The sequence below is a fragment of the Eschrichtius robustus genome, chromosome 3, assembly GCF_028021215.1.
Source record: "Eschrichtius robustus isolate mEscRob2 chromosome 3, mEscRob2.pri, whole genome shotgun sequence".
NCBI lineage: Eukaryota > Metazoa > Chordata > Mammalia > Artiodactyla > Eschrichtiidae > Eschrichtius > Eschrichtius robustus.
In genome coordinates, this window is record NC_090826.1 from 34,840,704 (window position 1) to 34,868,691 (window position 27,988).

The 27,988-nt window shown below is 43.9% G+C and overlaps 1 protein-coding gene and 1 non-coding gene across 2 annotated transcripts; both read left to right on the forward strand.

Annotated features, from left to right (window-relative positions):
* The first annotated feature begins 563 nt into the window (after positions 1 to 563).
* RIMKLA (ribosomal modification protein rimK like family member A) lies at positions 564 to 27,975 on the forward strand. Its single transcript, XM_068537911.1, has 5 exons — positions 564 to 768; positions 15,568 to 15,798; positions 19,005 to 19,091; positions 24,255 to 24,458; positions 27,403 to 27,975. The coding sequence occupies exons 1-5, from the start codon at positions 606 to 608 to the stop codon at positions 27,891 to 27,893; spliced, it is 1,176 nt and encodes a 391-aa protein (XP_068394012.1). The 5' UTR covers positions 564 to 605; the 3' UTR covers positions 27,894 to 27,975.
* Positions 25,745 to 25,817, forward strand: TRNAG-UCC (transfer RNA glycine (anticodon UCC)). The gene has a single exon. It is a non-coding gene; the product is annotated as a tRNA-Gly (tRNA).
* Positions 27,976 to 27,988: the final 13 nt, after the last annotated feature.

A 27,988-nucleotide genomic window follows, 5' to 3' on the forward strand; every position in this document is an offset into this window, starting at 1 on the left:
CCGGAGTCTCCTTTGGGACGTCCCCGAGGCCCTGCCCCAGGCTCTGGAGGGGGCCGCCGATGCTCCCAGCCCTCGGGTGCTCGGGACAGCCTTTGGGAAGCATCCCGCTGCCCGCTGCGGACCACTATTCCGTCAGCCCGGACACCCTCTCGGCTTCACTGGGTCGCCGCCCTAACCCCTCCCGCTCCGGCCGCCCCACCCCGGCCGGCAGCGTCACGCCCGCCGGGGTCCAGCGCGGAGCAGGGATGCCCTCCATCAGCCTCCCCGCCGCCCTCCTCGCTCGGGGCTTCCCGGGGCCGCTAACCCCACCCGGGTCCCTTCTCCCGGCCGCAGCAGGCTTAGGCCCCGCCGCGGCCGCCTCTGCAGCTGGCCCCGCGGCCGGCCCGCGCCCGCCGCCGCGCGCTGATTGGCTGGCCGGGATCGGCGGCGGCGCTGAGTGGCCGGGCGGATTCGCTGGGTCAGGGTTGCAGAGGCGCCTGGCGCACCGGCGGGAGCGGAGCCGCGGCGCGCGCTCGCCCGGGACGCCGGCCGCCAGCCAGCCAGAGCGAGCGGCCCGGGGCGCCGAGGGGGCCCGCGCCCCGCCGGGCGCCGCCGCCCTGGCCGCCATGTGCTCCCAGCTCTGGTTCCTGACGGACCGGCGCATCCTCGAGGACTACCCTCAGGTGCAGATCCTGCGCGCCCTCCGGCAGCGCTGCTCCGAGCAGGACGTGCGCTTCCGGGCGGTGCTCATGGACCAGATCGCCGTCACCATCGTCGGCGGCAACCTCGGTGAGCTAGGCGGGCCCGGGAGGGCGGGGAGGCGCTCCGGGGTCTCCGAGAGCCAGCGGATGGGTGCGCGCACCGGGCCCCCCCCAGGCCAAATCTCCTTCCGGTCCTCCAAACCTGCCGCTCTCCCCTGAGAGATCTCTTTGGGTTAGAGAAAGCCCCTAACCTCGAGAGCTTCTTTGACCACCAGCATCTGCCCCGAGGCCAAGATTTGAGAACAGGATTTAATTCACTTAGGGGACTTAGTTTGGAAGGAACTCAAATTCACCTGAAGCCTCCTGGAGGTCCGAGGAAAATCAAGCTAACCCCAAATTAGCCAATTGTGCTCGCACTGATACGCTGTCAGTTTAGATTTATAGAAGCCCACACTAAATTTACAAAACTGCCATTAGGATGAATGTTTTTAAAAGTTTTCCAAGAGTGTCTAAGCATCATTAATGCACTACATAGAATATTATTCCCAAGCTAGGAAACTGCAGATGGGGAGAAATCTGAGAAAGATTGGAGTCACCTCTTGAGTGTAAAGTGGGAGAGAAGACCTTTGATGGGTTTTCTTTAAACTCATCCTCCTCCCTGAAAGTACTGAATTCCGATTCCAGAAAAGCCAAGATTTCAGGTACAGACCATTCTGGCCTCACCGATTTCTCCACTACTGTGTCCAAGAGATTTTTTGGGGTAAGACATGGCTATCATCTGTGACCATGACCTCAAGAGGTTATGTATGTTTTTAGATATTCTTAATTATCCTAATACAAACAGTCTCTGACTTAGGAATCCTGGCTTAGGAACCTCCCCCTGGCTTGCAGTTTTGAGCCTCTCCAGCCTCCAGTCTGGAGGTATCCAGTCACTTCAGGGGGGTCCAGGATTCAAGGGGCTTTGGGCCCAGTGAGAGTGCTTCTTGGAATACCATTCATATTATTTCAATCATGCCTGGTTAAATTAACTCATAATTTGTTACTTTTCTTTGGCAGGGGAAAGGGGTTCCAAATTCTGAACAGGCTATTTAGGAATGAGATTTTGAATATGACCTGTTTCTAAGTAGAACATATCTGTCCCAGATGTTTCATCCATAAATTTATCTAAACCCTTCATAAGTAATATCAGATTGTATAGTCTGTTGGAGAAATATACTACAGACATCAGGTGTCATACATTTAGTCTAAAACAGTGGCTGTCAGCCATAAAGGGCACCATCTCTCTAGTCTTGATTTGCTAAAACTCTCAGTTAGTTAATATAGTACCAGATTCTTGGACAGGGAATCAGTAGAATTGGATTCTTATTACAACTTTGCTGCTAATGAGTATCTTGGCTTTGCCTTGGCCAGGTCACTTTAAGTCTTTGAATCTCAGGTTTCTCATTTATAAAACTAAGGCTTAGGGTTCCTCCAGCTCTAAAATTCTGCATCAGTACCATACTTAAATGGAATAATCTGTTATATTTTACTGATCTAAATCTAGTATATACATCTTTCCACCCCAAGAGTTTGCTCTTTATTTGTTTGTTTTACAGCCTATAAAGATGCCTTTTTTGAGATACAGACACATCATTCCACTTCATGTACCTTTTTGTAGACCCATCATGCATTCTGTGAAGGAGAAGGGAAATGCTCTTTGTTTCGTATCTAAAACCCCATGTTAAAGAATCAGTCGTAGGAAAAGAGAAAATTAAATTCCAATGCTGCAGGAAACATTTCACCCCTTTCGTTTAGTGTCTTAAAATTTTTCTGGAATTCATGTGTGAATGTATCTCAATCTATTCAGAAACGAGGAGTTACTTCTTTTTAAACTACAGAGTTATTTACCTAGTCGATGGAGAAACTGAAGACAGGGATTTTTTGAAGCAGTTTTAATTTTTTTGCTAATTCAGAGATTGCCCCACACAAATCACAACACATAAAACAAACCTATTAGATCACTGTTTCTGCTGTCCAAAGCAGTCAAAAGATTTATTTGGTGCGTGGGGGGATTAATTAAACACAGGGAAGTGAATTCCATGAGAAGACTGAGCTCCTTTGCTTTGTTCAGGGCTGTAACAGTGTCTAAATAGTGCCTCACACCTTAATAGGCACTGAAGAAATATTTTTGAATGAATAAAGATATGCAGTCTACTTCCCAGTTTCTTCTAGAGTCAACTGTAGAAAACTGTTGGTAATTTGCTGAGCCAAAGTATTCCTCCGAAATAAACTCCAGAACTTACTAGCTTCGAAATACAGAAAGAGTTACAATGACATCGATGCTATTTCCCATTTGATAATTATTGTGAGAGCTGGGAAGGAGTTTGGGATCATCCATTCTGACCCCTTCATTTTACAAATGAAAAACCTGGTGCTCAAAAAAACGAAGTGACTTGCTCAGTGCCATCCAGCTAATTGGCAGCAAACTGACATTTAAAAACCTGGTCTCCTAATTCCCAGCCAGTGATAATGGAATAAGTATGCCTTAGGACATCAGATGTGGAACTGAACTGAATTATATTAAATTGAGGCTAGACAGTGACGTTGCAAAGTAATGTGATAGTTTAGGAAGTTAAGGTACCACCTTTACTCAGGCTCCTTTCCATTCTTTCTTGAGATTCGTGTGGGAGTAAATGAAGGGGTCAGTTTGGGACAGGTATGGGCAGTGACTCTGCCAGTTTCTTAAATTCATTGCCAATCTTCCCTCCGTGGAGGCTAGTGGGAACTCAAATACAGAGATGAGAATTTCAGGTTATATCTGAAATAGGATTCAGACAAGAGGTTAAAAGTTTGGGATTTAAAGATTGCAGTTATTTTAAACTAGATAATACAAGTAAGCTGAAGAAGCTGTGCAAATGTAAGGTTTTATGGTTATTCTTTTTAACCCAGTGGTCTGCCCTACCCAGTATAGATTTGGGTGGGGGAAACTACTGGGAAGAGTGAATGACCTTCAGGTGACTGAAGCAATCCTGTAGAAAACACTTTCCCTTCACCTTCCTGCTGGATGCAGCATTATGAGAATCCTATCCATTGCCATTTCCTTCTTAGAAACCACAAGTTCTTCATTCATTCAACACATATTTGTTAATTTTTCTCAATCCTGAGGATAAGGTGGTGGTGAATGTGGCACCAAAATGCACATGGTAATATTCAAAGCAAAATTCGTGGAGTGTTTATCGTGTGCCAGGCATAGGTCTAGGTTCTTTTTACACATTAATTTGATAAACATCAGTCAGGGTGTCTGGGCACATAGTGCTGGCTGGCAGTTGGGACCAACACTCAGTAATTCTGGGCTCAGCACTTTCTGTTTCCCCTCTTCCACTCCACCCTATGCTTCAGCCTGTACTGACCTCCCTGCCCCTTGCACTGAAATTGCCTCTGCCTGAGATGCCTGTCTGGTCCAGCACCCTCCCCCATGGGGAACTTTTATTCACCCTTCATATCCAGCTCAAGTCACTCTTCTCTATACAGTCTGTCTTGACTCCTTACCCAGCCCCCAGGAATCTCTCTCTTCTATCTGCTGCCGAATAACATTGTGCAGACCTTCTAAGATAGCATTCATTATGTTTTATTGTAATTTATCTATTTACAAAATTTATCTTCTCTCACCCCCTAAATGACTGGGTATTCCTCAAATATATGCTCTGGAACAGGTACATAGTAGGCCTTCAGTTGATGTTTGTTGGATGACTGAGTGAAGTGCCTTAAAGGCTAATTCAGGTATGTGAGATGTACTGTAATTAGCTGCTGTGTCTGGGAGATCATGATTGGACGCATAACTGTTTTTGTGACGAGGACATTTACTTATTTGAGGGCAGAGTCACTGGTGCAAATCAAGTTTTTTGACCACCCAAAGGTCTTTACAATTAACTGTCTCAAGAAAAAAGTATAGTCCCAAACTCAGGGACAGATACCAAGACAGAAGAAATGAATCTGCCCTGGAAATGAGGATGTGTTACAGTTTGGCTTCTCGGAGCAGGATGATTCAGCATTCTTCCCTTACTTTCAGAGCTAAAACCTTGGTGGCCATATGGCAGTTTCTAGGTCAGGTTCTTTACGTTAAGGTGTTCTGGACTACTTTCACTTGGTTCTTTGTAGTGACCAGGTGAGTAATATTTAAAAGGTTTGGGTAGGGGGAAATCCTAAGTAAACTCGAATGAGGAAATGGTCTTACCGCAGCCTTCCAAAAGACAACAGGGGCCTCACAGAGAAAGGATGGACTCCCATTACTGTGCAAGAAGACACTAGCAGAAAAGGGTACCATGCTCACCTTTGTGCACAAAGGTTGATCTTTAACCTCAGTCCCTGCTAAAAGCCTGTGCCTGACACCCTGTAATCCAAAGAAACCACCATCCAGCACTAGTGGAAAGGTCAGTAGGTGGAAGCACCGACCACGTAATGTTTCCAAACTGATGTGAGTGCTGAATGGATATGCTTTACCCCATGGGTCCACATTTATAACTGTGGGCTGACCTCAAGGGCTGAGGATGGGTTGAAGTGTTGATGTTTCTAACAGCTGTTTTTAGGGACAGCTCATGAACTGTGTTGGAAAACGTTCTAGAACCAATAGATTGGGATCCTTAGTGGATCTCAAAGCCCTGCTTTATAGGTTTCTGAACCACCTATTGTTGCTACCATACACCTCCACCAAATTTGTTAGACTTGCCTGGTGGACGGGACACAGCCATCATCAGAGAGGTCCACGTCGTCTCCATCCATCCACACCTTGTCATTCCCCTTATTAGCAGAGAGTCCATGGACATCCAGGTACGTCACTGCTAGCCTCACCTCACTCCACCCACTTCTCCAGTAGGTAGGTGGGTCACCTTACCCACTTCCTGGAGAGACTTCACCTTATTAGGGCTTTATATTATTTTAATACAAAACTACAACAAGATCTGAAATTCTCAATCTAGTTCTACTTGTTCCTTCACTATTAAAAAGTAACTCAAGACTCCTGCTATGAGGAAGTGATACATTTAAGTTACTTTGCATTGCGGAATGAACAGGAATAATGGTTCTTCATTCCTGTAACTCTGTTATTAATACTTAAATATCTTTTATGTGTCAGTTAATCTTCACAACAATCCTATTCATTCCTTTACTTCATTCCACAAATGTCAATTGCGTGCCCACTCTGTGCCAGGCCAGGCACTGTGCTAGGTGCTGGAGATATAACAGAGAGTAAGAACAGACACAGTCTCCCTCATTATTATGATTTCATTCATTCATTTGCTCAACAATATCTGTTGACTGCCTACTATGTGAGGGGTGTTGATCTAGGCACCAGAACAAAACAGGCAGAAATCCCTGCCTCTGAAGGAGATTACCTTCTAGATGGGGAGATAGAATACAAACAAGATAAAACACATTAGTATTTGGTGAAAAGAGCTAAGGAGGAAAACAGGAAGGGAAAAGGAGGAAAAAGTAGCACATTTCTGGGGGCAGGAAAAGGGATTGTAATTTTAGATAGGGTGGCTGGAGTGGTCCTCACCCAGAACATGATGTTTAAGTAAAGACCTGAAGGAAATGAGGATGCAAGTTGTTTGGATATGTGGGAGTAGAGTGGTTCAGGCAAGAGGGAACAACAAGGAAACCAGTGTGGCCAAAGCAGAGAGTTAATGAGCATTAGGAGAGGTGGTCAGAGAGGTGGGGTAGGGGGAGCCAATATATAGGGCCTTGTGGGTCATGGAAGGACATTGTATTTTACTCTGGAATGAGCTGGGAATCTACTGAAGAATTTTGAACAGAGGGGTGACATGACCTGCCCTGTGTTCACAGGGTCATACTGGCCACAGTGTTGAGAATAGACTGATGACAGCAAGGGCAGAAGCAGAGAGATGGCTTAGGAGTTTCTTGCTGCAGTTCAGGTGACAGATGATGGATGATGGTTGTTGGACTAGAATGATTTCAGGGGAGGAGGTGAAAAGTGACTGGATTTTTGGATATTTTGAAGACAGAGTTGTCAGAATTTGCCTACTGGATCAGACATTGGATGTGTAGACATTGGACTGATCAAGGAGGACTCCAAAGTTTGTCCTGAGCAGCTGCAAGAATAAAGTTTGCCATTTACTCATATGGAAAGGGTGTGAGAGGAGTAGGTTTGGTCAGGTGGTGAGGATCAGGTCTCCGTCTAAGGTACCCATTAAACATCCAAATGGAAATGGCAAGTAGGCAGTTTATCATATCAACTTGGGATTCAGGGGAAAGCCCTGGCCTGAAAATATCAAAAGTAGGAGCATCTTCATACACCTATCACGGGAGTGACTGTCGACAGAAAAGAGGTCCAAGGACTGAGCTCTGGGGCACTCCACTGTTTAGTGGTTGGGGAGAGGGGGAGGAACCAGCAAAGAATCCTAAGTAAAAGAAATAAACCCTGGAGAGTGTGGCGTCCTGGAAGCCGAGTGGAGAATGTGTTTAAAGAAGGAAGACCATGGTGAGACTGTTTCAGCTATTGCTGGTAGATCAAGTTAAGATGAGGACTGAGAACTGACCATTGGATTTAGAATGTGGACTTAGCATTAGTGACTCTGATAAGAGCAGTTTCAATGAAGTAATGGAAAACAGGGAATATACACACTGTCTTAGGAGTTTTGCTATAAAGGGAAGGTGAAAAATGGGTTGATAACTTGCTACGGACTGAATTGTATTCTCCCAAAATTCGTACGTTGAAGCCCTAACCCCCAATGTGATGGTATTTGGAGGTGGGGCCTTTGGAAGGTCATTAGGTTTAGATGAGGTCATGAGGGTGGTACCCCCATGAATGGTATTAGTGCCTTTATAAGAAGAGATGAGAGAACTTGACACCTCTCTCTCTCTCTCTCCCCCCCCCCCACCCTCTCTCCCTCTCTCCCTCTCCCTCCCTCTCCTTGCCATGTGAGGATACAGCAAGAAGGCCATTGTCTGCAAGCCAGGAGCAGAACCCAATAATGCTGGCACCCCGATATCAGACTTCTAGTCTCCATAACTGTGAGAAATAAATGTCTGTTGTTTAAGCCACCAAGCCTATGGTATTTTGTAATAGCAGCCTGAGCTAAGATATTGCTCAAAGATGAATTTGAGAGGATTTTCTTAAAGAAGGGAGAAATAACAGAATATTGTATGCTGGTGTGAATGATCCAATAGAGAGAGAGAAATTGGTGATGTAGGAGAGAGAGGTGACTTGCTGGAGCAGTGCCTTATGTGACTAAGAGGGATTGGGATCTAATGCCTATTTCAAGAGTTGACCTAAGCCAGGAACAAGGACACTTCAGCCACAATAATAGAGAAGATCACCTATTGGCACAGGTGCAGGTGGGTAGATGTGATAGTGGGCAGTTATAGAGAAGTTCTTTTCTGATTGCTTCAGTTTTTCTCCCTGAAATAGGAAGAGTGAGAATGAGGAGGAGGGAGGAAGAAGTGAAGATCTGAAGCAAGAAAAGAAAGTGTGAAATAGTTGTCCGGTGTTGAGGGAGAGTGAATGGACTAGGGAAACAATGCTTAGCAGGCAGCAATAAGGATGCCCTTGAGATCAGTCAGCAGGTTTGTGTATTTTTTCTTCAGACATGCTCCATTGCACAGGAGGGCACATGAAGTAGGCAGAGTTGGATCAGTCTAACTGGGGTTGTGGTTTAGCCAAGCAAGAAACGGGTGCAAGGATTTGTGGATATATGTTGTGGTGCTTGACTATGGAAATCAAATAGGGTATGAAGGGGGCGAGGGACAGTGAAAAGATGGGGGATCCATGCATGGTGGTTCCGGGTGGTTTCAAAGTGTGGCTGGAGTTGGGGTACTATAGAGTGAGCTGGAAAGATAGGAGGCGGTGTTTGGAGATGGGAGTTATGATCACTGCATAAAGTCTAGAATGTAACTGGTACTGGTGGCTGGGGTGGGATGGTGGACAAGATCCTTGGAGGAAAGGAGGTCAGGAAACAGAGAGGCCTGGGAATTGGAAGAATTCTTCATGGGGATATTGAAGTCACCAATATCTGTGACAGCACAGGAGAGTCAGTGAGTCTGGAGCTAAAGCTTCAAGGACAGGGGAGTGACTGGGGTCTTTAGATGACCTGCACAAGTGGGGAGATGTGTGGTATTGTCGGATGAGAGTCAAGTTGGGTGTTTTAGGAGGAGAGAAGGATGCTGGTCAAGCTGCAATGAGAAGCTAGGAGCACGTCTCTCCTACCTCTAGGCCCAGTAACCCCAGGCGAGAGGGAGAGAAAACCCATCATAGCTTGGGAGGGCTGGTGGGGAAGCAGTGTCACTGGGGAGAGCCAGGGTTCAGTTAGACTCAGAAAAAGAAGGGGAAGGGAACAGTTGCTGAAAATTTCAAGGATAGGAGATTTGCTGCCCACTGAGTCCCATTGATTGAGTCCCCGAGGGCACCGGGGAGATGGGCAGGAGTGGAAGGTGGGAGTAGAAAAGGCAATGTCAGGGACTTCTCTGGTGGTCCAGCAGCTAAGAATCTGCCTTCCAATGCAGGAGACATAGGTTCAATCCTTGGTCTGGGCACTAAGATCCCACGTGCCTTGGGGCAACTAAGCCCGCGCACCGCAATGAAGTGAAGATCCAGCGCAGGCAAAATGTTAAAAAAAAAAAAAAAAAAAAAGAAAGAAAGAAAAGGCAACGTCAGAGCCAGGTGGGGTTCAGAGTCCAGGGAAGTGACATGGCCTTGGAGACTGGAATCTTGAGAGCCTGATAGGAAAGGAGAAAAGGGCTTGATGAGATTTGTCTTTGTGGCTGCAAGGAAACGTTGTGTTGGTGAGGTGTGGGAGAGAGGAAGGTTTTCAAGTTCTTCCATTTTACAGAAGAGGAAACTGAGACCCAGGGACATTTTTTGTGTCTTGCCAAGCTGTTAAATGATGGCACAGAATTAAATCAAGTCTCTGACCTGGAGGCCAGGACTTTATCTACTTTGCCATAATTGCCTTTCATCTCCTGTGTCCTCAACTTCTTGAAAGGCCTTTGCAAATACGTTTGCCCTGGGCTGTCGCAGAACTCAGTGCTTATGAGTTGCCATGCCTTTACCATTGACTTGTTTCTGAAGGGTAGACATTATGCATTTTTTAGTTTTACACATTTCTTCTGAGCCCAGAAGCTCTACGAGTCAACATCTCCTTTCCGAAACTTTCCTTGATTCTCAGAAATAATCACCTAACTGTTCCCTTCTCCTTTGCTGTCACTGTACCCTGATATATATGCCTGCTAGAGCAGTTCTCACATTGTGTTAGAACCTCCCCACCCCCTGCCCAAACCAGTCTGATAACTCTTCTTAATACCCAGGTGCTCTGCATAGAGCATCAATGACATTAGCTACAGTTGTCTGTTTTCTTTCTTCTTAAATTCCAGGGATATTGTTTGTTACACTCACACCTCAACCCCTATGCCCAGCCTTTTAGATGGTGCCTGTCAGAGGCCCTCCCACGTCCCTTTTGCTCTTACCATTTGATGGCACTGTGTCCGTCCTCCCCTCTTGCCCCACGCTGCCGCTGCCACCGGTCTAACCATCAGCACCTGAATCTCTGCCTGAGGGCTTTCTCTGGTCACAGGAGCTCACTTTGCCCACACATGCATGGCAAGCCGGAAGGACCAGGGAATTAATACCACACCCCTGGATCAGCTCTCAACCAAAGACAGGGTTGGTATATAAATATTATAAATAGCTAGCTTCCTCGTCCCTTGGGTGGGGTAACCAAGGAGTGTGCACTAAACCATTTCTTATTGTCGCCCGGCAAGATTAAGCCGTGGGTGCCAAGGTGATCACTCACTTCATAACACATCTTTTATTTGCAGCATTGCCTTCTCTACTTTCCCCTCCAGTGTTTCCCGAAATTACCACCGTGATAATAGCATAGACCTCTTGCACTTCAGTCCTGATCTCCAGGAGTCCTTCTGGGGAAACCCAAACTAACACTGGGCTTGGCCCAAAGTAGGTGCTCAATAAATCTTCACTGAATGAATGCAGGAAACAATAAATGTGTGCTGAGTGACTGAATGAATTAAAATTATGTTGATATCTTTCTCTGTAAGGAGATGATAAGCTCCTGGTATGCAGAGATCACCTGGCTCATCTTTGTATTCCTGCTTCAGAGTATGTCTGATTCATCTCAACAGTTCAGTGAAGGTTGAATTGAATTAAATGACCTCAAATTAGCAGTTGGTGGAAAGAGAAGGTGGCCACGTAATGACTATGGGTCTTAATGAGGTAGAGGTGAGATTTCTCTGGGCATTGTAACAAAGACCTTTAAACAGAAAGGAGGAGTGGCATAGCCTCTACTCGGTAAGAATAAAAGTAACTTCCTTATGAGAAAATGCTGTGGGGTAGGGTAGAAAGAGACCAGAGAAAAACTGGAGAGTGATTGAGATGAGCCAGATCATGTTTGGGAGGACACATCTCCCTCCTAACACAACACGGCAATGTGCAGCACTTAATGGATTATTATCCACTTATTTTATTTATAGTGTTCATTCCTTTTTAACAACTCTCAGAGCTTCACTACCAGCCATGGTTACATGATCCTGCTCAAATGTAATGGTCCTAAAAGCTGCCGTAAGTGAGGTCCTTGCTTGCTCTCCTGCTACAGTGTCCTGCTATTTTCTTATTTCTGCCACTTGCTTTGTACATGACGGGTTGTTTTTTTTTTTTTCCTAGCGTACAAGAAGCCAGTTTAGTTTTGAAGCTTGCTTTTTAGTTGTGAAGCCAGAGATGCATATGTGTGTACATGAATGAGTGTTGTGTGCCCACTGGTCTGGAGGGTGGTGACACTGTGCATCACTTCTGTGTAAATGCAAAGATTTTGACAGTCAGATCTAGTGCAGGGATGCATATGCAAGATGTCTTCTTTTTTTAATTGAAGCATAGTTGATTTACAATGTTGTGCTAATTTCTGCTGTACAGCAAAGTGATTCAGTTATACATATATATACATTCTTTTTTTATATTCTTTTCCATTATGGTTTATCCCAGGATACTGAATACAGTTCCCTGTGCTATACAGTAGGACCTTGTTGTTTATTTACGCTAAATGTAATAGTTTGTATCTGCTAACCCCAAACTCCCAGTCCATCCCTCTCCCTCCCTCCCTCCCGCTCGCTTGGCAACCACAAGTCTGTTCTCTATGTTGTTGTTTTTTTTTAACAAGGTGTCTTTAATTTAAATGCAATAATACATATGAATGTTCTTAGCAAAGTTCCTCAAACACAATAGATGATCAGTAAAAATGTTAGGCAAATTCAGATCTGGATGACTGCACCTTTTATTTTCCATGCTTCTTCCCTGTGTTGGTATGAATGATTGAGAATGGGTTTTAATTCTTAGAGCTCTACTTTCCAATAATGATTTGTTTATATCTAAAGCTAGTTCTCTGTATTATTAAGTGCATTCCTTTGCTGTTGTACACATAAATGCAAAAGACTAGTTTTGTAGAATTAATTTAATCCAATATATAGGTTAGAAAAAAAACAGGCTCAGTACTTTGGAAGAGTTACTAATTTTTCTATCTTGTTTTTAATACATTAAAATATTTCCAAATATAAATAATAGAGTCAAAAACATAATTACCCATAAAAGTATATTATTCTTTTTAGAAGTAATATGGAGAAAATATTGTGGTTTCAAAAAGTTGATTTAGACTAGGTTGGCTATTGGTCATTATACTAACTAGTTTGGGGACTGATCTTTTTCATGATCTTATTGACCTGTTTGGGGACATAGTGATCATTTTAGTTTTTAAAAAAAGTGGTTTGAGGCTAAGTAGTAAATCTCAATCCCAGTCTAGCAATCTGGGAGATCCCCAAATGTCCCAGAAGTAACTCAACTCCTTTCCCCCCACCTTGCTTCCCAGGTCAAGGTGATGCCTGAGGGCACTAGGGCACTTAATCACATGAAATCCCTTGTTATTGAGGGCACGAGCCCCTCATTGTTCAGGGCATTCCTTCCACTGCTGGCAGCCAAGCAGAGCCCTGGCCCCCTTGAGGTCCTGCATCAGCACTTCGTTCCCTTGGTTTAAGGCCCATAGATTGCAGTGGGAACATTAAGGATCCCAGGAAAGGTGACACATTAAGCTCCATCCTTTCCCAAGAGGATATATTAATGGGGAGAGGGAGAGGGATTACTACATGGTTAAAGGCTTCAGAATTCACTGACAGGTTTGCCAAGTGCCAGCCTTAAACCCAAGCTGTGCTTGGCCGTGGCTCTGTGGAGTTGCTGTTCCTGCTAAAGGATGCCACGGTGAGCAGCAGACTCTTGTCTCCTACTTCCAGAAATGGTGATGTAGACAAGGTGCAAACAGCAAAGAAAATGGGCATGAACATGGGACAAGTGACATTGCCCCATAGCAAGGATGCTGGAGCTGGGTCAATGGGTAGAGAAGTAACTGGTTGTGCATATGTTTTCCCTAAACACATCACGTCCCTCTCTGCACAGAGCTGGGCGGCCAGCACAGTCAGAGACCAGACCTGTCTGACTGCTTGGGAGAGGCTTTTCAGCTCCACGTTAACCCATTCCATTCTTCATTTATTAAAGGCTTCAGTTGGAATGAGCCAGGCCCAAAGATTTACCTTTGGAGAAGAGAGATGAAATCCTGGTAAGACTTCCTAGGTGTACGTGAATCTGCTTATCGAGGCTGAGCTGTCTCTCTCCACTTGTGGTTGGTATTAACCAGAAATGACTGAATTCTTTTCTTCCCATTTAGAAGTTTAACTGTTTGTCTGTGGTCTCATGTTGAGATTTAAAACCCAGACGTTTCTGCTGCTTCTCATCTCTCTAGGTCACTTTTCTGTTGCAAAGCCATTTTTTTCTCATCAGGTGGTACAAATCTCCATAAAGCGTCCTACCTTGCTCAGTAGAGTGTCTGTGCAATAATAATGCCAGTGCCTTGCATATCTATAGCGTTTTGTAGTTCTCAAAGCATTTTGGCATATATTATCTCATTATGTAATGTTGTTCTGGGCTGTTGCTTTTCCCCTGAGTGTTCTGTATTTTACTTGCCATTTTCACCAAGTTGAATACTTTTCTTTCTTCTCCTACCAGTTTTGAGGATATTATTCAGGGTTTGCTCTTTTCCCCCTTTCATATTATTTTCCCCAGGGGCTCTAAGTGGCAAAGGAAAAAGCATGTATAAATGATACTGTTTTCTGATGGCAAAGTAAAGATAACCTGAACGTTCTCTACAAATCATCCCTGAGAATTATGTTCCATTTCCTTGGGTTCACACTATCAGCAGAAGTACTAAAAACAATTTAACTTAATGATTGTACTTACTCTCTTTGTTTTAAATTGGTGAAACATCTAGAATGAGTGGAAACTGTGCAAGTTAGATCCATGTAGTAGTTTTGCAGTTTGGGTTTTTCTGTTTGCTTGCTTTTGTTTTGTTTTGCTTAGAGTTTTTATATTGATATTATTCATCCCACAATAGAGGAATGGTAACTTCCTTATTACCTTTTGTTTTCTTGGAGTTATATGGTTGTACCCTTTTATCACTTATGAAAGCGAAGGTGCTTTAGGTTAAAGCCTAAAAGATGGTTCTCAAACTGTGTTTAAAAGGTTTTCTGTAGAGCATTTTAGAGACTCCTTTAAGGTTCACTAAGGCAGACCAAGTAGTTCCCTGAACTCACCTCTCATTGCCCTATCCAGTCTATATCCTGTCTCCATCATTCCATCCCCAGATGCTGGGTGCACCGGAGATGCCTACGTAACTACTTAGAGCAATGCAAACCATAGGATATCAGGGTTGAAAGAGATCAAGCAGGTTGCTGTGAGCTTATCTAACTTTTGCACTCCTTCTGTGCCATCCTCGGATGACCAATGAGCCTCAGCCCATTCCATCCTAAGGCAGAGGAAAAGTATCCCTTTTGTTGAGCCCAAATCTATCTCCATGTAGCTTCTGTATAATTAAACAAACATTGAGTGCCTATCATGCAGCAGATACTGTTCTAGGGGCTGGAGATACAGAAGTGAACAGTCAGACAAAATAATGCTCTTTTGGATAGCTCCTCAGCTGTACCTCCTGAGGTCATAGAAGACAAGTCAAATAATTCTTCTGCATGGAGCCGCACAGATAATTGAAGACTGCACTCCTGTTCCTCTGAGTCTTCAGTACAAGCTAATACTACCAGTTCATCCGATGTCATACAGGTTTAAGTCCTTTGGCTATATAGACCAATTGTTTTGTGATACATTCTAGTTTTTCTTAATATTGAATTGATTTTTAGTATATTGATTTTTTTTTTTGAGTTTTTTGTTATCAAGGTAATACACAGTTGAAGATATTTTGGAAAATACTGATAAGTATAAATAGAAAATCATCTATAATCCCATTACCCACTGTTAAAATGTTGCTATATGTCCTTCTAGCGTTTTCTAACTTGTACTGATAATTTGGTATTCTGTTTTTTTTACTTAACATTGACATTTTTACATTCATTATATTCGTAATATTCCAGATGACTTTTAAAGATGAAGTCATAAGAGTAGTAAAGATACCGTAAGTGACCTTTACTGCATTCCTTGTCATTAAGTCTCCAGCCTCCTAAGCCACTACATTTTGAGTAATACTAGTCCTACATGGAAGGAGGGTGCTGGACTGCATTATCTCCTATGGATTCTTCTAACTTGGATTATTCTTGATATGCTGCTCTTTCCCCCCACCCCGCCCCGCCCCGTTCATTCTTTTGTGTTTCCTCAGTGTCATGCTCTGCCCATTTGTTTGGCGTATAGAGTGGATGGTAGCTTCTCATTACAACAGGATATCCAAGTGCCATTTTCAAGGCTATCTTCCTGCTAGGTTCAGTCTTGAGGAATCTGTTGGAACCACTGCTTCTGGTGGGACTAGATGATGGCCCGCCCAGAGCTCACTTCTTCCTTTGATTGCAGGCCTGCAGCTGAACCAGAAGGCGCTCACCACGTTCCCAGACGTGGTGCTTGTCCGGGTGCCCACACCCTCAGTGCAGTCGGACAGTGACATCACCGTCCTGAGACACCTGGAGAAGTTGGGCTGCCGCTTAGTCAACCGCCCACAGAGCATTCTAAACTGCATCAACAAATTCTGGACATTCCAGGAGCTGGCTGGACATGGGGTCCCCATGCCGGACACCTTCTCCTATGGTGAGTGTCCTTAAAATAGGATTGAGACTTGTCTTTCCAAATAGCCTGCGTCCCTATGTTCTCTCTCCCCAGAAGGCCTCTGGTATCTCTTGTTGGTTTTCAAGGCAAATCTGTTCGTCTTAGATGATTCAACATCTTGAGTCTTTATCATAGTCATTGCCTCTGTCTGAAATGTCTTTGCTTCTTTCTCTCTGGAATTCATTCATTAAATGTGTAGCTGGTACACACTATGTGCCAACTACCACAATAGGCTCTAGGCTCTAGCAATAAGTAAGAGAGTCCTACCCTCAGGGCATTCCCAGTTCATCAGAGGCAATTTCAGTGCAGTGCCAGGATAAGAGTTAGCGCAAGGTGGTATGGGAATACACAGGAGAGCTCCTAATTTAGTTTAGTAGGTGATGAGGAAAGAAGGCTTCCCAAAAGAGAGAACATCTAAACTAGCTGAAGTTATCCGGCTAAAGCAAGGGGAGCAGGGGAGCAGTCTAAGAAGAAAGCAGAATATAGAAAGACCTAGAGGCGAGAGAGAGCATGACCGATCGGTGGTACTTTGAGTAGTTTGTGGAATGTCAGGGAGATAGAGTTGAGATATAAGGCTAGAAAGATAAGAAGTCGCCATATACAGTACATGAAAGAGATCAGGGGTAATCCTGAGACTAACAGGAAGTTATTGGAGGGCTTTAAGCAAGGAAGTGGCCTGATCAGAGTTCAGAATGTCACTTTGGCTACACTGTGGAGAAGGAATTGGACCAGGGGCAAAGTAGAGACAGGATATGTACTGATAGGCTTTATAAACAATGCAAATGAGCAATGATAGTCTAAACTAAGGTGGTCATAGTAAGAATGAAGATAAGTGAACAGATTCAGGACTTAGGAAGGAGACAGAAATATTAGGACATGATGATTGAGTGGCTATGAGGAGCATGGAGAGGAATCAAGAGTGACTCTGGTTTCTGGTTTGGGCAACCAGATGTGAAAGCGAACACTCACTGAGACTAGAACCATGGAAGAGGAGAAACAGATTGGTGGATAGGGCAAGGCATTGTCGGAAGAGGTTATTATAGTTTGGGACACATTCTGTTTGGGGTGTCCATAGTATATAAAAGTAAAACTATTCAGTAGGCAGCAGATAAATGGATCTAGAGCTCCTGAGAGAGGTGTAGACTAAGGAAGTGGATTTGGAAACTTCCATTATGTTAAGTGAAGTCACAGGAATGGATGAGAGTACTCAGGGAGAAGATGTAGAATGAAAAGAGGCCTGAGCTGTACACCTAAAATGGTAAATTTTATGTTATGTATATTTTACCACAATAAAATGACAACATTTAATAAAAGAGGGTTCGAGAGGGAATCCTTTAGGGAATAGGAAAAGGAAGAAGGACCTATGCAAGAGACCAAGTAAGAGCACCTGGAGAGGTGAGAACAGAAAGAAGAGAGATGACAGAAGCCAATGGAAAGAGCATCCCAAGAAGGATGGTGTAATTAAAAGGGGTGTTTAATTCTGAGAGGACGCGTAACATACTCATGGAGATGCGTGTTGGATTTAGCAACAGGGAGTTCAATGAATACAGCTTCAGTTCAGCCATAGGGAGAAAAGCCAACTTGTCAAGGATGAGGAAGTGAATGGGAAGTGAGGAAATTGAAACCCTTTGAGTAGCTTGATTGTAGGGATACAAGGTTGTAGTTAAGGGATGATGCAGGGTGAAGGAATGGGTTTTATTTGTTTAAGATGGGAGATTACTGAGCATGTTTAAAATGCTGCTGGAATTCTGAACTGAGAGGTTGAAGATACAGCAGAGAGGGGACACTTAATGGTGCAAGATCCCTGAGGAGGTGAGAGGGAAAGGGGTCCGAGGCACAGGTGCAGGGATGGCCTCAGATAAGCAGGACCCCTCTTGCACTGTATTATAAGGGAAGGACAAAAGGATGGCTAGAGAGGAGTTACATTTATCAGCGGGCGTCAGGAAGCTGGGAGTTCTCTTCTTATAAAATGTCCTCATTGTAAAGATGCCCCTGATTATCTACACTGCCTCTTCATGCTGCTTTATTTTTTTTTAATCATTAGCACTTTTGTGACAGGTCTTATTGGTATCCCAGAGTATTTTGCTTTGCAAAAAATTGATGAACTACAGTATCACCTGTGGTAGGCAGAATAATGGTCCCCCAAAGGTGCAAAGGTATAGGAAATCAAGGAAGCTTATAAAAAAATTTAGAAAGATTTTAATACAGATTAATATTCGTATTTTTTAAATGAAGGCTTAAAGGAGTGTAGTGGAGCCAATTCGGGCTTTCAAGTCATGCCTTACCTTTAGGTGAGAAAAATCCCAGGCTTGGTTTCTTTGGGTATTGGTTTTCTACTGCAGTACAACAATCTACTGAAAACTTAGCAGTCTAAACAACACCCGTTTATCATCTCACAGTTTCTGGAGGTCTGAAGTCCAGCCACAGCATAGCTGGGCTTTTTGCTTAGCTCTCGCCAGGCCGAAATCAAGGGGCAGCTGGGCTGGGACCACATCTGAGGTCTGGGGTCTTCCAGGTTTACTGTTGGCATTCAGTTCCTTGTAGTTGTAGGACTGAGGTTCCCACTTACTTGCTGGCTGTTAACTGAGGGCCATTCTCAGCTCTTAGAGGCTGCCTATTGGCCCTGTCACATGGACTTCTCTCCAACATGGCAGTTTGCTTCCCCAAGGCCAGCAGGAGAGTTTCTCTGATGCTTCACCTTCTTTTACAGGGCTCACCTGATTAGGTCAGGTCCACCAAGAATCATCTCCCTTTTGATTAACTCAAAGTCAACTGATTATTAGCCTAATCGCAGGAATGCTATCCCAGCATAGTCACTTGTCCCCCCTACACTCAGGAGAGGGGGTTATACAGAGCATGTACACCAGTGGGTAGGAATCTTGGGGGCCTTCTTAGAATTCTGCCTACCACAGCCAAGGTAAGGGAAAAATCCCTGCCCTGCCTGCGGGGTTGTCATGACGATTGCGTGAACTAGAGCGTGTGAAGCCTCTGCCACGTGGAAGCACGTGGTAATGCTGCTTTCCTTATCTCTCTGTTCCCACCTTTTGTATGGCACATGCACAGTGCATGTCTGTCCGATGGAATGGGTTCACATTGCCTGAATCAGAGAGATGTGAGGCCTCCAAAGAATTCCCACAGGGCCCTGGACCATCAGCCTCACCTTCACTGACTTCTGCTTTTCTTGACAGGTGGGCATGAAGACTTTTCAAAAATGATCGATGAAGCCGAGCCGCTGGGCTACCCGGTCGTGGTGAAGAGCACGCGCGGACACCGGGGTCAGTGCCGCACTTCCCGGGCTTCCGTTCGGGCCTCCTCTCTGCTCGGAGGAGACCCTCACGCCGCGCGGCAGAAGCACTGCTCGGAGAGACGGAGCTCCCCCTTGCGGAGCTTGTGGTGTAGTCCTTACTTCTGTCCCCTCCTCGCTGTCCCCACTGTCCTTGCTTTGTCCAGACCCTTCCCAGCCCTTCCCTGGACTCTGGCAGCAGACTCCTGACTTGATTCTGACTGGTTTCCCTAACTCCACTGCCAGTACCTCCTCTATTCGTTGGGGGGTGCAATTTCTCTGAAACACAGATCTCTTCTTGTCACTCACTCCCTTGCTGAAAAACCCTCCCAAGAACTGGTGTTGCCTATTAGATACAGTTTATATTCCTCACCGTGGCACTGAAGGCCCTGGACGAACAGCATCCATCTTCCCTTGCAGCCTTCTCTAGCCACATGAACCCTCCGTAATCCATTCCAGACTAGACCATGTATTCTGCTCTCTTTAAACCTCTGCTCTCTTCCCTTTGCTGGGAACGCCATCTTCCTTTGCCCTCTAGTGAACTTCTGCTCCGGCTTTAAGGCCAGCTCCTCGTCGTTTCTTCTCTGTCCACATCCCTGGTCTCCTTCGCTCTCTTCCAGACAAAATTAATTGCCCTTCCCTTTGTGTTTCTGAAGCACTTCATCCATGCCGCTAGCATAGTACTACGCCTTATGACAGTTATAGATTTATGTGCCTTTTCCCCTTTTTGACTGTGAGCTGCTCAGGGGGTGGGAACCAGGTCCTGCCCATCTCTGTCTCCAAGACCTACTACAGTGCTCAAGACATAGTAGTTGAAGAGGACGTGTGCAGCAGAAAGCCGTCCCCCTCCCTTGTGGTATGTGAGCGAGTACCTCCTGATGATACCCAGATGGCATCCTTAACTGCTCAGGGCATCTGGAATGAGAGGAGGTACCCTAATGGACATGGAATGAGCAGTTCCCATGAACTTGACACACTCACTGCTCTCCATCTCCAATGTGTAGAGAGTAGAGAAGTAGCACTTCAGGGCGATGGCTTCTGTGGCAGGTCAACGCCTGTTCGAGCCAAACAGAGGGAGGGGCCCACTCTGCCCTGAGGCAGGGAAGGCTTCGGTGGAAGAAAAGGAGACTTAAGTTGGAATGTGGAGTTTGAACTGGCTGAGCAACATACAGAAACAGGTGTGGGCAAAGCAACCTGGGAGAGGAAAAGGATCCTGCTAAGAAGTGAGAGAAATGAGTTTGGGTGGCGAGGTGGGGCTCTGAATACGATTCACATGTACTACAGTGCAAAAATGCAATGTCTCAACTAGTTCTTTATTGTGGTAAAATATACATAAAATAAAATCCAACTAATATTTATTGAGTGCCCACAAAGTGCCAAGGGGATACAGAAAGGAACAGAACAAAAATTCCTGCCCTCCAGGAGCTCACACTGTAGAAGGGAAAGACAGACAATAAACAAATTAAATAGAAGATATAGTATTTTTGGATGTTTTTAAAATTGAGATATAATTCACAAAACAAAAAATGTACCATTTTAAATTATATAATTCAGAGGATCTTAGTATCTTCACTCTTCTGTACAACCATTACACTATCTAATTCCATAACATTTCCATCACCCCAAAAAGAAACCCTGTACTTGTTAAAGGTCAGTCCCAATGGCCCCTCCCCTAGTCCCTGGCAACCAGTAATCTGTCTTCTGTTTCTATGGCTTTGCCTCTTCTGGACATTTCATATCAATGGAACCATACAATATGTGGCCTTTTGTGTGGGTTTCTCTGACTTAACATAATGTTTGCAAGGATCATCATGTTGTAGCATGGATCCGGTTTTTATCCCTTTTTATGACTCAATAATATTCTATTGTATGGATATGCCACATTTTGTTTATCTGTTCATCTGTTGATGGACATTTGGGTTGCTTTACTTTGTGGCTATTATGAATAATGCTGCTATGAACATTCATGTACAAGTTTTTGTGTGAACATATGTTTTCATTTCTCTTGGGTATATACCTAAGAGTAGAATTGCAGGGTCATATGGTAACTCTGTGTTTAACTTTAGGGAAACTGCCAAACTGTTTTCCACAACAGTTATGCCATTTTACATTCCCACCAGCAATGTATGAAGTTCCAATTTCTTCACATACTAAACAAAACTTTTATATTGGGCATATTAATTTGCCTCGACAAATTATGCAAATGGTCACCACACCTCCACGATAAAAACAAGCCACAAGCCAAAATGCATGTTTTCCAAGCATTAGTAATGTATGGGCCCACTTTTTATATTTATTTTTAAAGTCTTTTTTAAACTTGAGGTATAATTGACATGCAAACATTATATTAGCTTCAGGTGTACAACATAGTGATTCGATATTTGTCTATATTGTGAAATGATCACAATAAGTCTAGTTAACATCTGTCACCATACATAGTTACAGAATTTTTTTCTCTTATGAAAACTTCTAAGATTTACTTTCTTAGCAACTTTTAAATGTGTAATTTGTTTTTATTATAGCCATCCTACTGGGTGTAATGTGGTATCTTATTATGGTTTTGATTTGTATTTCCCTAATGACTAATGTTGAACATCTTTTTATATTATTGGCCATTTGTATATCTTCTTTGAAGGAATGACTATTCAAATCCTTTGCCCGTTTTTCAGTTGGCTTATTGGTCTTTTACTGACTTTTTTAGAGCTCTTTATATATTGTGGCTACTACTGTCTTATCAGATACGTAATTTGAGCATGATTTTTTCCCACTGTGTAGGTCGTCTTTTCAGTTTTTTGATAGTATCCTTTGATACACAAAAGGTTTTGATTTTAATGAAGTTCAATTTATCTTTTTTCCTTCGGTTACTTGTATTTTTTATGTCATTTTGTGCTTGCCTAATCCAAGGTCACACAGATTTACACCTATCTCTCCTCCTAAGAGTTTTACAGTTTTAGCCCTTACATTTGGGTCTTTGAGCCATTTTGAATTAGTTTTTGTATATGGTGTGATGAAGGTCCAACTTCATTCTTTTGCCTGTGGATATCCAGTTTTCCCAGTATTATTTGTTGAAGAGACTGTTGGTTCCCCATTGAATGCTCTTGGAACTCTTGCCAAAAATCAAAAATTGACCATCTGTATGAGAGTTTATTCTGGGCTCTCAATTCTATTCCATTGATCTATATGTCTATCCTTATGCCAGGCCACACTATCTTGTTACTATAACTTCGTAGAAAGTTTTGAAATTGGGAAATACAAGTCCTCCAACTTTGTCTTTCTTTTTCAAGATTGCGTTGGCTATTTGGGGTCCCTTGCATTTACATATGAATTTTAGGATCATCGTATCGATTTCTGCAAAACAGGAAGTTGGAATTTTGGTGGGGATTGCACTGAGTTTGTAGATCAATTTGAGGAGTATTGCCATCTTAACAATATTAAGTCTTCCAATTTCTGAACATGGAATGTCTTTCCATTTATTTCAATCTTTAATTTCTTTCAAATATTTTGTAGTTTTCAGTGTATAAGTCTTGAACTTCTTTGGGTAAATGTATTCCTAAGTTTTTTTATTCCTTTTGATACTATCATAAATGGAATTGTGATCTTAATTTTATTTTCAGATTGGTCATTGCTAGTGTAGCACACACATCTTAGGGAAAATGGATAGGGAGTAAACAAAGTCACAGCAGTTGTTAGGCTCTAGTATATGGAAATAAATCTAAAGAAGGCAGTGGACTCTTGCAGGCTATGCCTTTGAGAAAGTTACTAACCTTGTGGACCTTTATTTTCCTCTTCTGTAAAACAAAAATAACTATCCTTGTCCTAATGGCTTCATAGAGCTAGTATGAAGTGTAAAAGAAATAATTTTTAAAAAAATAAAGTGTTTGGCACACAGTAGATGATTAACTAATCTTAGTGCCCTTCCCCCTGCCCAGTTTTTTTCCTCCTTGCTTTAAAACTGTAGCTCCTTTATTAACTGCAGACTAAGCCCCATATTAGAACCTCTGTGCCAGGAACCAAGGAACAAAGTCCATATTTTTAGCCCCCATCTCTGCTGAAAATCCTACCTAATGTCCAGAGAATCCCCAGTGCCTATCATTGAATCCCAGCCATCTGCTGCCAGATGCCAGATCTCCTGGTGCCAGATGTCCAATGATTGAGACATGTTTTGGAGGTTACTTTTGGGTCTTATATGCCACTAGGCGCTGATACCCGTCCCTCTTTTATTAAGACTTCAGAAATGTGCCACTCTTTTTAAGGTGATGACATATATCTTAGGAAAACCATCTCTTTTTTCCATGTTTGCTAGCAAGAAGGATCAGGGTATGGTATGCTTATGTCAGGTTTACGGAGCAAACCTGTCAGGGCCGCCTGCTCATATCTGTTAGCTAATATGCAAATGGAAAAACGGATGTCAAATAATTGCGAAAGCATAAGTGATTCAAGCAGAAAATACAGAATTTGGAGTCCAGAAGGAATGCTTTTCCCAGAGATCAATAGAAGTATGGATCATTCCTTTCAGAATTAAATGGGTATAGCCAAGTAATAAGTTTCTTATGTTTGAAAGGAGGAAGCACGTCTGGCAGTGGCTCCCCCTTTGAACTCCGATAGTATTTTGCACAGACCTCTCCTGATGCTATATCAGGCTGTGTCATTATCTTTTGTGGGTCTCTCTCCATCTTGACTGGGAATTCCTCTAAGGTATGTTCAATTAGTTATGTTCTGTAAGTATTGATTGACACTTGCTTTGTGCATCGAGCCTAGTGTGAGGTGTGGGGATTTAGAAAAAAAAGTGAGTGGGACATGGGCTCTGCCAAATCAGCATCCTGGGGTGATAGGAGGTGCTGACTGTTTCTGGAACCGAATTGACTAGATCCCTAGGAATTTATTTTGGCCTCTTCTGGGTGTTTCTGGAATACATTTTGATTTCATTTTGAAAAAAAGAGTTGTGAAAGGAGAGGAACCTGAGTAAAACCCAGAAAAAAATGAGGTTCGACGGCCATTTGATAAGACGCAAGAGTCGAGTCAGAGAAATTGAAGGGGCCGCAGTGAGGCGAGTTGGGAAAGAATGGATGACTCTGGACCTGGAGATGGGATGGCAAGGACGGCGCTCAGAGGCTTCTCTAACTACTTCTCTTGCTCTTTGTCTGTCTTCTTAAAGGAAAAGCTGTTTTTCTCGCAAGAGATAAACACCACCTCTCAGACATCTGCCATGTGATCCGCCACGATGTGCCCTACCTGTTCCAGAAGTACGTGAAGGAGTCCCACGGAAAGGATATCCGGGTGGTGGTAGTAGGTGGCCAGGTGATAGGCTCTATGCTTCGCTGCTCCACAGACGGACGGATGCAGAGCAACTGCTCTCTCGGTGAGGCACGAAAGCTCAGCCGGACTGTTGGTCAGGGGCGGCCACCAGGGTTTTTCATTAGGATGTTTGCACCCAGCCAGTGAATGTGTCTCGATCCCTCCTATCTGGTCAGACCGTCTGCAAGGCGCCAGGATCACAGAGAGGAATTAGAAACAAGCCCTTTTCCCTTAGCAGCAAGCAGTCCAGGAGGGGGACAGATGGGTGTGAGTGCCATGACGGAGGTCAGGCCGGGGATGTCAGGACACTGAGATTTGAACCCTGTCCTGTAGGTGTTAGGACTTGGCAGTCAGCTTTAAACAAGGGAGTGACGTGAGGATTGGTGTTTGAGAAAAACTGACGTCTGGGAAGAGGATGGATTGAAGGCATGAGAAGGAGGCAGGGAGTTGAGTTTGGAAGCCGTGGCAATAGCTCAGGCAAGAAGTAAGGAGAGTCTAAACTAAGGCAATGGGGAACTCCCTGGCAATCCAGTGGTTAAGACTCCGCGCTTTCACTGCTGAGGGCTCAGGTTCTATTCCTGGTCCAGGAACTCCAGCAAGCCATGTGGTGCGGCCAAAAATAATAATTAAAAAAAAAAAAAAAGAAACTGAAAAGTAAGGCTATAGCTGGAGACATAGCATATTCTGCTTTTCCATTGTAATTGAAGATTGTGTTTCTTTTTTCTTTTGAAAATTGTGTTTTTCTTATATGTTTGATGTTATTAGAAAGCTGCAGTTTGTGTCTGGATCAAATGCATAACCTCATCCCATTAACCTATTGATAAAGCTTGTTTTCAGTTTTGGTGCATGGAGATGGTCCCGGGGGCATGGGAATGTTCATCTTCATCACAGAAATCTATTGTCAGCCTCATGAGTGGAATTTGTATGTTGCTAATGTGAAAAAGTACCCAGTTGTTATTTCCTAAATCGCCAGATGAGTATACCAGGTCTGGTGACTAATGAAGAGGCTGAAACACCAATCCGGTCCTTCTTCCTGAGTGTGATTGAGCAACCTCCCCAAGTGGACTCCAGGGTAGAGGCTGACAGTGTAGCGATTAATGAGAGTCCTTGCCCTCGGGCAGCTTATGATCCAGTAAAGGAGAAGACGGATAAGCAGATCATTGTAAGGTACTGTGACTAAAGTGCTGTGATAGAAGCAAATGCTAGGCTCAGGTTGACACAGTGCTAAGTACCTAATACGTTATCTCATTTAATTTTCATGACGACCCCATGTCTTGCCACAGTATCGAACCTTATGTATTATCAGTTTGTCTTTTTCAGTCAGCTCACAAAATCCATTCTTTGGGGACTTCCCTGGTGGTCCAGTGGTTAGGACTCTGCACTTCCACTGCTGGGGCCCTAGGTTCGATCCCTGGTCAGGGAACTAAGACCCCACAAGCCATACGGCCAAAAGAAAAAACAAACCAAAAAATCCATTCTTTAACTAGAAACTACACAGTTTTGTAATTTATCCATATTGCTTTTTTGATGAGCTCTTTTAAAGCTGTTCAATAGCCTTTTCCTCACACCATGTAATAGATGGTGGAGGGGCAGGGTTAAGGTCAAGCCATTAGTTCCTGAGAATACAAGTGTTAAGTCTTTGCAAAGAGGCTAACGGAAGACAGTTAAATCTGAGGTCTTAGCTTTTTAACAAGTAAGGGCAGTCAGACTCTCTGTGACCTCGGTATGAGATTTTTGTTTCACAGGCCTCTCTCTTCTTAGAAAATAATAATTTTGTTTCTTCTAATTTCTAAAAGGAATTCATTCTCAATGTAGAAAATACAGCAAAGTCAAATGAAAAACGATATTTATCATTAATCCCACCATCTAGAGACAACCAATGTTAACATTTTGGTGTCGTTTCTGACGATGTTTTTTTGCATAATTATGGTCATACTGTACAGCCTTTAATCCTTTTAAGTATTTTCCCATGTGATCACAAACTCTATCATTTTTAGTAATGGTTGTAAACGATGCTGCTTTCCTCTACTGTGAGCTATTTAGATTATAATTTTTCATTTACTCATCAACAAGTATCGAGTGCCTACTATGTACCAGTATTTTGACTTTCCAGTATTTTAAATGACTGCCATCAGCATCTTTGTGCATAAAGCTTTTTTTCCCAATATATAAGATTATTTCCTTCATGGTGCGATGACTGGGTCAGAGGATATAAACATTTTTTAAACTCTAGGAAAGAAACAATCATATTACTTTCTCAAAGGGTGTCCTGATTTCCATCCAGACCTTTTGTTGGTAATAAATATGCCCATCTTGCTGCCCTTCCCCGACATCCCTCACCTCTCTTCCTTGAAGGGTCATTTGGCTCATTAGTCCAGTCAGTGCCTGGTGTTGTTGCCAAAATTCGGCCTCTGTACACTGGGGCCAGATTAAATCTCAGAGACAGAGTTTTGGTGAAGTATTATAGAAAGGAATAGCTTTATTGCTTTGCCAGGCAAAGGGGGCCACAGTGGGCTAATGCCCACAGGACTGTGTGTCCTGCCCTGGAGGGGGTAGTGAGGAGACTTATAGCGTTCAAGGAGCAGGGCGTGATCAGCTCGTGGACATTCTTCTGATTGGCTGGTGGTGAGGTAATGGGCGGTCAGCATCATCAACCTTCTGGTTCCAACCGGTCTGGGGTCTCCTTTAACTTCTTCCACCTGCTGGGGGTTTCAGTATCTGCAAAACAGCTCACAGGACGTGGCTCAGAATATTATCTGCAGTCCTTGAGGAAGAACTAAAGGTCCTTGACTTTGTATAATGGCTAAAGTATTATTATCTTATCTTGCTTGACTGTTTTCCTTTCTTTCTGCATTTTCTCACTTCTCTGATTAAATTTATTCTTTGACTAAAGTTTTTCTACGACAAAGGGCAGGCAGAGGATATGGGTAGGGGTTTCTTCTGGGAAGGCCTTATATGGTCATGCTCGGTTACAGTGTCACCATTACATCACTGCACTTTCCCCACAGGTGGCGTGGGCGTCATGTGCCCACTGACAGAACAAGGCAAGCAGCTGGCTATCCAGGTGTCCAACATCCTGGGCATGGACTTCTGTGGCATCGATCTCCTCATCATGGACGATGGCTCCTTTACGGTGTGCGAAGCAAACGCCAACGTGGGTTTCCTAGCCTTTGACCAGGCCTGCAACTTAGATGTGGGCGGGATCATTGCGGACTACACCATGTCCTTGCTGCCCAACAGGCAGACTGGGAAGATGGCTGCCCTCCCAGGACTGTCTAGTCCCAGGGAGAAGAAAGAGCCAGACAGCTGTGCTTCAGCTCAGGGAGTCACAGAGAGCGTCTACGCCATCAACAGCGGGTCTACCTCTAGCGAGAGCGAGCCTGAACTGGGAGAGATCCGGGGGTCCTCAGCAAGCCCAGCGGGGGCCCCAGCCCCCATGCTGCCCGACCCTGGCTACAACATTAACACCAGGATTGCTTCAGAATTAAAACTTAAGTGAATTCCTGCTTTTTGGCAGCATTGAAACCAAATCCTACTGCTTCCCTAGTAGTTTTGAGCGAATAAAATCTGGACTAGTGTGATTTCATTTGCACA